The sequence below is a fragment of the Leucoraja erinacea genome, chromosome 34 (assembly GCF_028641065.1).
Source record: "Leucoraja erinacea ecotype New England chromosome 34, Leri_hhj_1, whole genome shotgun sequence".
Lineage (NCBI taxonomy): Eukaryota > Metazoa > Chordata > Chondrichthyes > Rajiformes > Rajidae > Leucoraja > Leucoraja erinaceus.
The window spans coordinates 16,900,068-16,913,222 of NC_073410.1; the positions used below are offsets into that span (position 1 = coordinate 16,900,068).

A 13,155-nucleotide genomic window follows, 5' to 3' on the forward strand; every position below is an offset into this window, starting at 1 on the left:
TAACTGTTTCGTAAACGTTGGGATAGTCCCAGCCTCAACTACCTCTTCTGGCAGCTTGTTCCCTCGATTTCACCACCCTCTGTGTGAAAGAGTTACCCCTCAGATTCCTATTAAATCTTTTCCCCTTCACCTTGAACCTATGTCCTCTGGTCCTCTGGGCAAGAGATTCTGTGCATCTGTGATCTGGACAGAATTCTGATATGGTCAGCAGTAAAAATAATTCTAATAAATTCGACTGAAAACCTGTAGAAATGGTTCAAAATCCAAAGAAAGATATGAAGTATGTTCCCCATACCAACATAATCTGTGGTCCTAAATCCAGCCAGACACCCAATGAACTGCTTTGAACCCATTCAGTGAACAGCAGATAGACACAAAATGCTGGAGTAAGTCAGTGGGTCAGGCAGCATCACTGGATAAGAGAAATGGGTGATGTCTTGGGTCGAGACCCTTCCTCGACCCAAAACGTCACAGATTCCTTCTCTCCAGAGATGCTGCCTGTCCCGCGGAGTTACTCCGGCTTTTTGTGTGTATCTTTGGTTTAAACCAGCATCTGCAGTTCCTTTCTACACAGCCAATGAACAGCCTCATCCAGCCAGGCAGCCAGTGACGGCCCCAGGGCCCACCCGGGCAGCCAATGAATGGCTCCAAGCTCACGCTGATAGCAAGTAAAAATGGTTTTAACATCATCCAGTCAGTACAAATGATTTCACCCACAGCTAGCAGGGATTATAGACTCATCAGTGACGTAGCAATGAAAATAAACCAGAATCATATCCATCGTGAAAATGATTCAAACATTCACAGATACCTAGTAGTTGAGAACCAACATAGAACTACGCATAACTCCACAAAATGTCACTTTGTACCCAACAGCAATGGATATCAACACATCCAAAGACTGCTAATATACTAACAGAATTCCTGCTTCATTGCATGAGCAAACTTGGGGTCTAACTTTGGCGTGGAGTCTGTCGAAAGCAGGCCGGAGGAACCTCGTTTAAGGAAATTCTTCACCAGATGGGTTGAGCGAGTCAAAACGTTGTTAACGGAATGCACTGCAAATCATTTTTCTTCGAGCGCCCACATGACGTCCACTTGTGCGGTGCAGGCGCTGAACAAGCAGTGGACGCACTAACGGCCCTGAGCACGACGGCACGTTCCCCAGACTCTTACGGAGCCAGCACCCATTAGAAAAGAGAGGCAGATGCCCGCTAAGTAAAAGATATTCTCCTACCGTCAAAGGCATCGTCTCCCTCAGACATGAGCTCATCGTCTGAGCAGATGTTGAGGACGTTAACCAACATCTCTGTTACTGCACGGGAAAAAGACCATTGTTTAATGGAAGTTTATTTATCTTTGTCACATGCTGCAAAATGTTACGTTGTCATCGTTTTAAATTTACCTTTGGCAAAATGAGTGTGCAATAGCTATACCTTTTTCCCCGACAAATGGGAGTGACCATGTGAAGACGTCCATGAAGTTGGGCAGCCAGTAGGGATGTGGCGAACAGTTGAACTGGCGGATGTTCATCACATTGTTTTCATATTTCAATACAGCAGCTGTAATATACAGTGGTTTCTCAGTTGAGTTTATTGCCATGTGTACTGAGCTACAGTGAAAAGCTTCTGTTGCGAGCTAACCAGTCAGCGGAAAGACAATACATGATTACAATCACACCATAGGGTCAGCACGGTGGTAGAGTTGATGCCTTACAGCGTCAGAGACCTGATTTCAATCCTGACTACGGGTGCTGTCTGTACGTTCTCCCGTTTACACGGACCTGCATGCTCCGGTTTCTTCCCACACTCCAAAGATGGATCGGTTTTGTAGGCTAATTGACCACTGTAGGTGAAATCATAAATTGTCCCTAGGATAGTGTTAGTGTGCGGGGATCGCTGATTGACGCAGCCTCGGTGGGCTGAAGGGCCTAGTTTCCGTGCTGTATCACTAAACTAAACTACAATCTAGCCATCCACAGTGTACAGATACACTAAGGGAATAATGTGAATAACGTTCAGTGCAAGAAAAAATACAATAAAGTCCGATCAAAGAAAATCCAACGGTCACCAATGAGATTGATAGTAGGTCAGGACTGCTCTTTAGTTGTTGGTAGGATGGGTCAGTTGCCTGATAATAGCTGGGGAGAAGGGCAAAGAGGGAGTGGACGGGGTGAGTGGTCCTTGATTATCCTAGTGGCCTTGCTGAAGCAGCGTGAGGTGTAGATGAGTCAATGGAAGGGAGGTTGGTTTGTGTGATGGTCTGGGCTGCGTCCTACATGATGTACCAAATATTGCTGCGTAAAGCAACGTACACGCCCAGGATCGATGGAGATGACAAAACGTGGTGGATTCTTGCTGCCCGGTCCATCACGGGGTCGGACCTCCCTACCTTTGTGGGAATCTACAGAAGTCGCTGCCTCAAAAAGGCAGCCAGCATCATCAGAGACCCACACCCCCAACAGTTTGTGTCTATCTTCGGTATAAACCAGCATCTGCTGTTCCTTTTCTCACATTCTCTTGGCACATGCAGCTGTGGTGTACAGACACAGTGTATGAGCCATCAGGGTTAACAGGGAACATGGCAGCATAGTGGGCAATGGGGGAAGCGACTACCTCACAGTTTCAATGACCAGGGTACAATGCCGACCTCCAGTGCCGTGTGGAGTTTGTACATTCGCTGTGACCACAGAGCTTTTCACCGGGTGCTGGGCTTTCCTCCCACACCCCAAAGATTTGTGGATTAATTGGCCATTATAGGTTGCACCTGACGGGGTGGAATCTAGGGGTGGGGGGAGCAGTGGATGGGAATGCAGGGAGAAGAAAATTAGATAAGCACAGGATTAGTGTAAGTGGATGACTGACAGCTCGTGAGGCTTGTTCATACATACAGGTCCACCACCGAATGTTCAGTAACTGGTGGTCTGGCGCCTCCTTTAATATGGGAGCAAACTTGAAATCTCCCCCCCCAGATGTCCCCCTAGGCTGGGTAAGGCAACCAATCTCAATCTCATCGGGACGTCCGTGCCGATCGGCCGGTCAAATTTGCCCCCTGCGGCTGGGGCTCTGGAACTCTGGCCCAGCCGAAGCTGGCAGAACCTTTCCCATAGCCGACTTCTGCGACCGACATTGCCGACCGGTCTCTCGGCTCCCCAGCAGCCTACCCGGTACCTGTGGAATCCTCTCGAAGGCCGTGACCTCTGTTGGTCCGGCAAAACGGAAAATCCGGAAAGGCTCCGGAACCAAGGGTGCCGGAAAATCGATGGTGGACCGTTATTCCATAACGAAAAAAAGTTAATACCAAACATGCAAATCTTTGAAGGTTGATTCACTTACCTTTATTGTTATAGACATCTAGGTAGTTTGGTGCAGAAAAGATTGTAATTAATGATGGGAACCCAGTTGTTTGGCTTTTCCTGTACATTCTGTAGCTGTAGACACAAATATATTCATAGTTAACATTAAAAATGAAGCCATCTTCCTTGCTCGTAATAAATTACGTTGGCAATGGACAAATTAAAACAGTATGCAAAAATGTCCTTCACCACAAAATATGCAGACTATGAAACCAAAGTTGAGGTGCACAGATTTGACAACTTTGCTGATCTGCTTATTCGGTTTATTGCAGTTTAGAGTTGAGTATGCAGATTTGCTGTCAAATAATGCCTTAAACTGCAATAAAACTGAATAAGCAGAAAACCAATTGCAGTCCAGTTGAGAGACCCATGCTTATCAGGAAGAATTCAATTCCCCAGTTCTTCCCCACATTATGTTTTAGATTACAGGAATAGGGCGGCATGGTGGCACAATGGTAGAGCTACTACCTTACCGCGGCAGTCCCAGGTTTGATCCTGACTATGGGTGCTGTCTGTACGGTGTGTGTACGTTCTCCCCGCGACCGCGCAGTTTTTTCTGAGATCTCGCACGCTCCAAAGACGTACAGGTGTGTTGGTTAATTGGCTTGGTATAAATGTAAATTGTCCCTGGTGTGTAAGATAGTGTTAGTGTGTGGGATAGCTGGTCGGTGCCGACTCGGTGGGACAAATAGTCTGTTTCCGCGCTGTATTTCTACACTTAACTAAACAAAACAGGATGTGGTCTTATATTAATATTCTAGCTGAATTATAGTAGCTGTTATCAAACTTCAGCGTCCTCAAAGCTGCAGTTAGACGGTGTTTGAATCACGAGGCTGATTACCACTCGCAACGATCAGGCAGATGGTCCCACAGTGCCCTCCATAATGTTTGGGACAAAGACCCATCATTTATTTATTTGCCTCTGTACTCCACACAGGGGAGGGGGGAGAGAGACTGGACCGGCTCTCATCCGCAGAACCGCACCTCATCTGCCAGGATCGAACCCGTGTCCCCGGCACTGCAAGCGTTGCCAAACCGCCACTGGACCGTCCCCGGTCCCCCCCCCCCCCCCCCCCCCCCCGCCCTCACTCGAGTGACGTCCGGACTGACGGGATAGCGGCCCCCAGGCCCACCGCCAGCGTAGAGAAGCGCCAAACCCAGCTCACCTCCGCCTCTCCCGCCGGGCCAACTGACAACACCAGCGGCCCCAGGCCCACAGCTAGCACAGAGAACCCACAGACCCGCTGCCAGCGCCAACTTCAGCCCAACCCCGCTCCAACTCCAGAGAAATCCGCCCCCCGTTGGGCCGCTAGGGCAACAAGTTCCAGTTTGCCCACCCCAGGTACAAGCCCTTGCACACCACCGGCTTCTGCCCCTACGGTACCCGCTACCACTTCATCCACAACCCCAAGGAGGAGCAAGGGCCCCGGCCTCGCCTGCTCCATAGCGCCAGCCTGGGCTCACCCTCCCCCGGCCCGGCGCTCGACTGGGCTATGCTGCGGGCGGCCTTCGGCCCAACCTGGAGTTGGACTCTGGGCTTGGGGCTAGGCAAGGGAGGGGGAGGAGGTTGCTGCTTCCTGGTTTCTACTCCAGTACTCTGTGTCTTGCTCAAGATTCCAGCATCTGCAGTTCCTTGTTCCTCCCTACCGCAGTCACATTACAGGCTCCCCGACCTTGACTGCGCCTCAAATCTACTTGTCCTGCTTCGTGCCTCTTTGACCGTGGTCCTGGAAACTGGCTGTTTTCAGATGCAATGCCTCCTTAGGGGATAAACACTGAACTCGATTTATGGGCTTAGATATTTCAAGCTGACATCTCAGCGGTGTGCGTAAGCCACGCAAAATATTACTATTACTTTGCTGGCAGCAAAAAAGATGAAGTAGAGATTCAAACTACTGGTGTGTAGAATTTAGCTCGTTATAAAATGAATTTGCTGAGGCATGAAGTACTTTTGATTTATCGAGTTAATTTTCATTTCTTGTTGCTTCCTTTCGCAGTACTAAATCTTTCTAAAGTTGCGTCCAATACTGCAGAGCTGTACAAAATCTCACTGCTGGTCATTGATCAGTGTTCTGCTTAAAATGTTTAAGAAGGAACTGTAGATGCTGGAAAATCGAAGGTATACAAAAATGCTGGAGAGAAACTCAGCGGGTGCAGCAGCATCTATCGAGCAAAGGAAATAGGCATCGTTTTGGGCCGAAACGTTGCCTATTCCCTTTGCTCCATAGATGCTGCTGCACCCGCTGAGTTTCTCCAGCATTTTTGTCTACCTTCTGCTTAAAACGTGCTTTGTACAAAATGGATGTAAGATTTTCCATAAATTAGTGGGCCGTACAAATGATGATATAAAGCACACAATCCGAAGGCCCAGAATGTGCTCAGCGTGTGTACACATAGATGTGTAGGAAGGAACTGCAGATGCTGATTTAAGCTGAAGATAGGCACAAAAAGCTGGAGTAACTCAGCAGGTCAGGCAGCATCTCTAGTGAGAAGAAATAGGTGACGTTTCAGATCAAGACCAGTTCTTCACTCTACGTCACATATCTACACGTAAATACTCAACACATTCTAGGCATGTTATGAACTTGCCCATAAACAATCCCTGGTTACGTATACACAAGGAACTGAAAATACCATGGTTTCCAGATCTGCACAAAAATAAGGGACTGCATATACAATGTTTACCACTACCAGGCTACAGTGTCAGAGTCATACTTTGTCAATTAACAGAGCTGCCAACTTTTGTCAGAGCATTTTAGTATTCTAGTACCTGAAAATCAGTATTTTGCAGAGGAAATCAGTATTTTTACGAGGTGATTTTTGTTTCCGTTTTTTGTGTCGTACCCATGTAAGAGTACAAGAATGCATAACTTTGCTACCAATTGACATATCATCTACGCATCTTACTTGACAGTGCATACATTTCCATCTCTTTGAATACTTTTGTTTGAACGGCTGCTTCCTGCTTTTAGCATCAGATGATGATGTAGAAGCCATTTTGGAAGCCTCTCTCTCCCTCCCTCGCACTCTCTCTCCCTCCTCCTTTCCCTCCCTCTCTTCCCTCCTCCCTCCTTACTTTTTTTCTCCCTGCCTCTTATTCCCTCGCTCCCTCCCACTCCCTCTCTCCTTCTCCCTCCCCGAACAATCTTTGACCCATAGCGCTGTGGCCATAGCACTATGTGTAAAGCCCATGGCGCTATGTGTAAAGGCAATAGCGCTCCTGCTGGTAGCGCTATAATTAGAACCCATAGCGCTGTTCGTTTAAATTCCCACGCGTTAAACTGACAGCGCTGTTTAAATCTGGAGAAGGGACAGGCAGATCAAAGCTTACAACAATAATCATCCAGATCTTGAAATTTAAAATACTAATAGATTTAATCTGCTATAATTTTAATAGTTACAGTACGACTTTTTATATCCTTGCATTTTTTAAGCAGCAAAATGAAACAGGAAGTCGGGCCGAATTTTTAAAAATCCGTATTTTACAAAGCAAAGCACACCACCCCCCCCCCCCCCCCCCCCCCCCCCCCCCCCTCCCAATCTTTGCATATCCCAAATCCTGGATTTCCCACTCATCACTTTAATTTCATGTTCCATGTATCTTGTTGTGTTTTATGACTTGGAGACCACACCTGGACTATTGCGTGCAGTTTTGGTCTCCAAATCTGAGGAAGGACATTACTGCCATAGAGGGAGTGCAGAGAAGGTTCACCAGACTGATTCCTGGGATGTCAGGACTGTCTTATGAAGAAAGACTGGATAGACTTGGTTTATACTCTCTAGAATTTAGGAGATTGAGAGGGGATCTTATAGAAACTTACAAAATTCTTAAGGGGTTGGACAGGCTAGATGCAGGAAGATTGTTCCCGATGTTGGGGAAGTCCAGGACAAGGGGTCACAGCTTAAGGATAAAGGGGAAATCCTTTAAAACCGAGATGAGGAGAACTTTTTTCACACAGAGAGTGGTGAATCTCTGGAACTCTCTGCCACTGAGGGTAGTTGAGGCCAGTTCATTGGCTATATTTAAGAGGGAGTTAGATGTGGCCCTTGTGGCTAAGGGGATCAGAGGGTATGGAGAGAAGACAGGTACGGGATACTGAGTTGGATGATCAGCCATGATCATATTGAATGGCGGTGCAGGCTCGAAGGGCCGAATGGCCTACTCCTGCACCTAATTTCTATGTTTCTATGTTTCTATGACTGCTGGCAGACCAATTTCCCTCCTGGGATAAATAAAGTTCTATTGTATGCCGTAACACTAAACTAAACAACGACTTGAATCACCAGGACATGCTACGGTACAGCTAGGTGCCTCTAAACAGTATAAGGAAGGTATTTGAAAGAAGCATGGATATTATGGGCCAAATGTTTCTTTACTTTATGATTCTGTTATTTATGTTACTGTACTAAAATTAAGTCAATCAGCTAGAATACTGATAAAGTAACAAGCTGATTAATATTTCATTTGTTCATCACATCCTCGAATAATGCGATGGCTTCTAGTCTATATTTATTTTGTGGGCAACATTGCAATTTTAGAATATTGAAGTTGTCCGATACGGCTCAGTAGTCAATGGCTTGGCCATTTGGCTTATTTTGTGCGTCGTTAATTATGGCATTTGTCTATAAATTTTAGACGGCTCGTTATTATGTGGGTGGGATTTATGACGTAGTCAAGGGCGTGTTTCTCTCTGCGCAGAAGCTTAGTTTTTAGTTTAGCTTGGAGCTACATGGAGAAGGAACACCCTTCGACCATGTGAAGTTTTACCGAGACACGAGGAGTTTTCTAACGTTTAAAGCGATATGCTGGAGTTTGACGAAGATTAAATTGTACGAGTCAGATTATAAGTCGGATGTATATCTTATTGTTTTTCTTCAACAATAAAGAAACTATTAATCAAAAGACTGTGTGATGAAGATTTATCCGTGAAGAAGCACTGAAGGTCTCACGGAGAGCTCACATGCGTATTACGACATTCTCCTAAAGCCATGTAGTCTCTTTAGTGGCTAGAGGGAGTAATCTCTTGAACGATATAAAAATCTGCCACTACAGTCAAGTACTCTATATTGAAAATGCAACATTACATCGTTTTTTTTTGTGATTTCTGCGGAAGTGGTTGATCAGACCAATCTGGGTCTAAAATTCCTTTCACACAGGTGTTGGGACACTGTAGTATCAGCACTTCTTGATTTGAATTTCTCTTTTGCTCTTTAATTTCCTCAATCTGAGCTTCCTCATTTGTTCGGGCATCGTTCATTATGCTGGCCGCCAAATGAATTGTTCCCTGTGAGGTCTGAATGCTGAAACTCCTCAGGGATGTTCTAAGAGCGTCTTTTAATTTCATTCTCGATCCACCCCGGAAATGTTTGCCCTGAGTCATCGCTCCAGAAAGCAGTTGCGTTAGTGTTCTGTCATCAGTCATCTTCAAGACAAGTCTTGCCTTCATGATCCTTGATTCTTTAGGCAGTGTGTCGGTGTTGGGGAGGGTTGTCTAGTGTCGAATCTTGTCTTGGCGTTTGTTTAGAAATACAGCGCAGAAACAGGCCCTTTGACAGCACCCGAGTCAGTGTCGACCAACAATCACCCGTACACTAGTTCTCTCCTGCACATGAGGAACAATTTTATAGAAGGCCAATTAACATCCAAACCTGCACGTCTTTGGAATGTGGGAGGAAACCAGAGCACCCAGAGAAAGTCCACACAGTCACAGGGAGAACGTAGAAACTCCGTAGAGACAGTGCCCGTAGTCAGGATCGAGCCCGGGTCTCTGGCGCTGAGGCAGCAACTCTACCGCTGCGGCACCGTGCTGCCCCAAATACTTGACGATGTGAAATATTTTGCAGACAGGTTATGTGAAAGTGGTGAAGCTGCCTTGCGTCAGCTGCGATGGACAGCGTCTTGTGTGGCAAGCATAAAGTATATCAACACATGATAGATACACCTTCATGGAACATTGAAGAGTATAGAACAGAACTAACAGGCCCATTGACACACAATGTCAAGTTAGCTTGGTCTGTAGGCCAATTCTATTTCATTTTCCCACTTTCAGTCTTCCCAAGCAGAGCTGGCTTTTGCTATCCTGTTAGTGACTTTTCCATCAACGTTGATAGAACTTGAGAGAGTGCTGCCAAGGTGTGTGTCCACCGCTGCACGCCTCTGACCATTCTCAAGAATGTTTGGTACTGTGTTTAGTTTAGTTTAGTTTATAATCACCTGCACCGAGGCACAGTGAAAAGCTTTTGTTGCATGCTATCCAGTCAGAAAGACTAACATGATTACCATCGAGCCATCCACAGTGTACAGACACAGGATAAAGGGAATAACATGAATAATATTTAGTGCAAGATTAAGCCAGTAAAGTCCGATCAAAGATAGTGCGAGGGTCTCCAATGAGTGCTCTCTAGTTGTGGTAGGATGGTTCAGCTGCCTGATAACAGCTGAGAAGAAAACGTGTTGTTTGGACTTATTGTGAAGCCAAGGTTGCCACAGCCACTGGAAAATCTGTCCGAGCTTCCCTGATCTCAGCTTGTGGGCTTGCATTGAGCAGTCAATCATCAGCAAAGAGAAGTCCCATTTGGGTTATGGCTGACTGCCTCCTACCATCAGTCGTGCATCCAAGGATGATGCCACCTCCTTTATCAGGGTAGGAATCAGACAGCACTATCACCCCTAACTCTGTGGGGGCAAGCATGCAGTCTTGTTTCACACCATTTGCGACCAGAAATGGGTCTGAGGACTCTCTGTCATGCATTACTCTGGTTGTCACAACGTGAAGTTGTTAGATAATTGCGATGAACCTTTCAGGGTAACCGCATTCTGCCATCACCTTCCAAAGGTTGTCACAGCCAATATTGTCAAAATCCTTCATGATATTGACAAAGCTGAACAGAGATATTATTGTCAAGTGTATCGAGGTACAGTGAAAAGCTTTGTTTTGCTTGCTAGCCAATCAAATCATACTATACATAAATACAATCAAGCCAAACTCAGGTACAACAGGTAGAGCAAAGGGAAAAATCAGAGTGCAGAACATAGTTCTCAGCATGGTGAACTAGCTGCAGTTTTTGTCGTGAAGGTCATGTCTACTGTTTCAGGCCCTTTGCGGAAACCACAGTGACTTTATGGAAGCAGTTCTCCCTCAAGGTGAGTGATCAGTCTTTTTAACAGAACTCTATGAGGATTTTACCAGCAGTCGTATAAAGAAACTCCTCTGTGATTGTCACAGATATGATCCTGTAGATCAATCTCTCAACACCAGCCTGCACCAGTAACTCTTGGCTGCCATTATAGAAGATGGTACAGAGCCATGGATGAGATTTAGAAAGATAGAGATACAGCACGGAAACAGGCCCTTCTGCCCACTGTTCAGCGATCACCCTGTACACTTCCACTATCCTATACACTACGGACAATTTACACAGGGTCATTTAGCCTACAAACGGGCACGTCTTTGGACGGACTTGAAGAAAACCCACACGGTCACAGGGAAAACATACAAATTCCTTACTGACAGAACCCAAAGTCATTGTCGAACCCGGATCTCTAGTGCTGTAAGGCAGCAGCTCTACCGTTGCCCCACCGTGCCGCTGAGAAGTAATTGTCTCCTTAAAACCCTGCTCGGCAGCACCAGAGGACCACTGACTTTGCAAACTCAAGTGAACACATCAACAGCTTCTGACAGTAATTGTAGCTGAAGAACTTAGTGGGATGGTAATGCTTTGGCCATCTTTTGCCTTATCATAATGGTCAGCTTTCATGGATTCTGGAGACAAAACAATCTGCAGTCGAGATGATATATTGTCACAAGTATTCCAGCCTCAATGAAAGAACGATTGTGAAGTAAAGGGCCTGTCCCACTTGGCGACTGCCGGCGTCATATCATTTCAAAATCCAGCGGCTACAAAATAAATGTTGCGACGCTTGAAAAAACACCGGGTGTCAAACGTCATCGCGCTGCATCACCGCTGCCCCATACGTCATCACGCTGCCCCATACGTCATCACGCTGCGCATACGTCATTTATTTTTCCGTGACCTGATACATCAGTCAATGATGCCGGCAGTCGCCGAAGAAATCACCCGTGGGACAGGCCCTTAAGACTACATTTAGATTTAGAGAGCCTAACATGGACAGATGGCACTAGCATAGATGCAGTCTTAGTTGGCATGGGCAAGTTGGGCCGAAAGGCCCATTTCCATGCTATATGACTCTTTGACTACATAATAATATGAGATATCAGACACGTTAATTCACCCTTGTCCTCCAGTTATGCTGAGACAATAGACAATAGGTGCAGGAGAAGGCCATTCGGCCCTTTGAGCCAACACTGCCATTCAATGTGATCATGGCTGATCATCCCCAATCAGTACCCCATTCCTGCCTTCTCCCCATATCCCCTGACTCTGCTATTTTTGGGAGCCCTATCTAGCTCTCTTGAAAGCATCCAGAGATCCAGACCCTCTGAGGCAGTGAATTCCACAGACTCACCACTCTCTGTGAGAAAAAGTGTTTAGTCGTCTCCGATAGAGGTATTACATGGTATGAGGAAAAAGTAAATTAGACCAACGGAAGGGGAAATTAGAAAGCATTACAATCTTGGCAAAATTCAGTTCACTTCAAAGAGATTTCGCACTCAGGACAACTTTGCAATACGAGCTCTTGAAGGACAAGTATCAGTTGAACAGAACAGAAACGATTGCTGATGAAACAGAAATATAATAAGAGGAGTTGAAGATGCAATCAAGATGCATCAATCAGCCCACTGAAGGATCAATTTCAAGTGGAGACTGTGTGACATTTATGAATACCGAAGACTTGAAGAATATAAACGTCAATCAAACTGTAATGAAATATAATCTTCCTAATCAATTGCTGAATTAAGAGATGCAATATTAAACTATGCCCTCCCACGACTGTGAAACGTAGCTAAGTCACACTGTACGTGATCCCAGCTAACCCCATAGCTTATAGATTTCAAATGCAGTGTCCAATGCTCGGTTACCTCTGGATAGTTAGTTGCAAAAATAGAAATGGTGTTTGAAGCTGTAAATTTGCACTTACAGTTCACAATGTATCATAACATTGAGAGATCCAAAATCAGCACGGACCACTGCCTTAATGTGTGAACATTTGTAAATTGAAACTAACGTTGCAAAGGTTTTTGTATTGCATTCCCCATATCAGTGATGCATGTTGTTTGTATGAGATTTAGAAGATTTAGACTTTAGAGATACAGTGAGGAAACAGGCCCTTTGACTCACCAAGACCACGTGGACCAGCGATCACCCCGTACACTAGCACTGACCTACACTCTTTATAATATTACTGAAGCTTTATTAAAGATTTGGCCTCCATTCATTGATTTATTACAAGCATAGTATGGTGCAACACAACTCTGGAAATGAACCGATTCACGGACTGGGTGATGGGTGTGGTAAGATATGAAGCAGGTATATCCCTACACAAGGGTTCCTTTTTTCTTTCTCGTTTTCTTTTTCTTCTCTTTTTTCTCTTTTCTTTCTCTTTTGTTTTTTACAGTTGTATGTGTTTTTGTCGTTATTTTTCTCCAGGCTATCACTTGTTCACCCCTGGACGGCCCATCTGGCACTCTAGGGGTTTACACATCAATACTTCCTTCACTCTTATCTTCTCTCGATTTCTCTCTCTTTCTTGATCTACCTTTTTCTTGTTAAATTTAAAATAGACGTTGTACACAAAATGTTTGTCACATGCTGCGGTTTATACTACTGTACACTGCTTCTAATAAAAATACAAATAAAAATAATAATAATAATAATTT

General features: G+C 45.3%; 1 protein-coding gene across 2 annotated transcripts in view; it reads right to left on the bottom strand.

Annotated features, from left to right (window-relative positions):
• LOC129713055 (serine/threonine-protein phosphatase 2B catalytic subunit beta isoform) overlaps positions 1-13,155 on the bottom strand; it is an 87,294-nt gene that overhangs the window by 21,289 nt on the left and 52,850 nt on the right. For both annotated transcript variants that reach the window (XM_055661935.1, XM_055661934.1), the window contains exons 8-10: positions 3,336-3,430; positions 1,437-1,562; positions 1,238-1,315 (exon numbers count right to left, since the gene is read on the bottom strand). In XM_055661935.1, the coding sequence (XP_055517910.1) occupies positions 1,238-1,315; positions 1,437-1,562; positions 3,336-3,430 (299 nt within the window). The remainder of the gene's footprint in view (positions 1-1,237; positions 1,316-1,436; positions 1,563-3,335; positions 3,431-13,155) is intronic.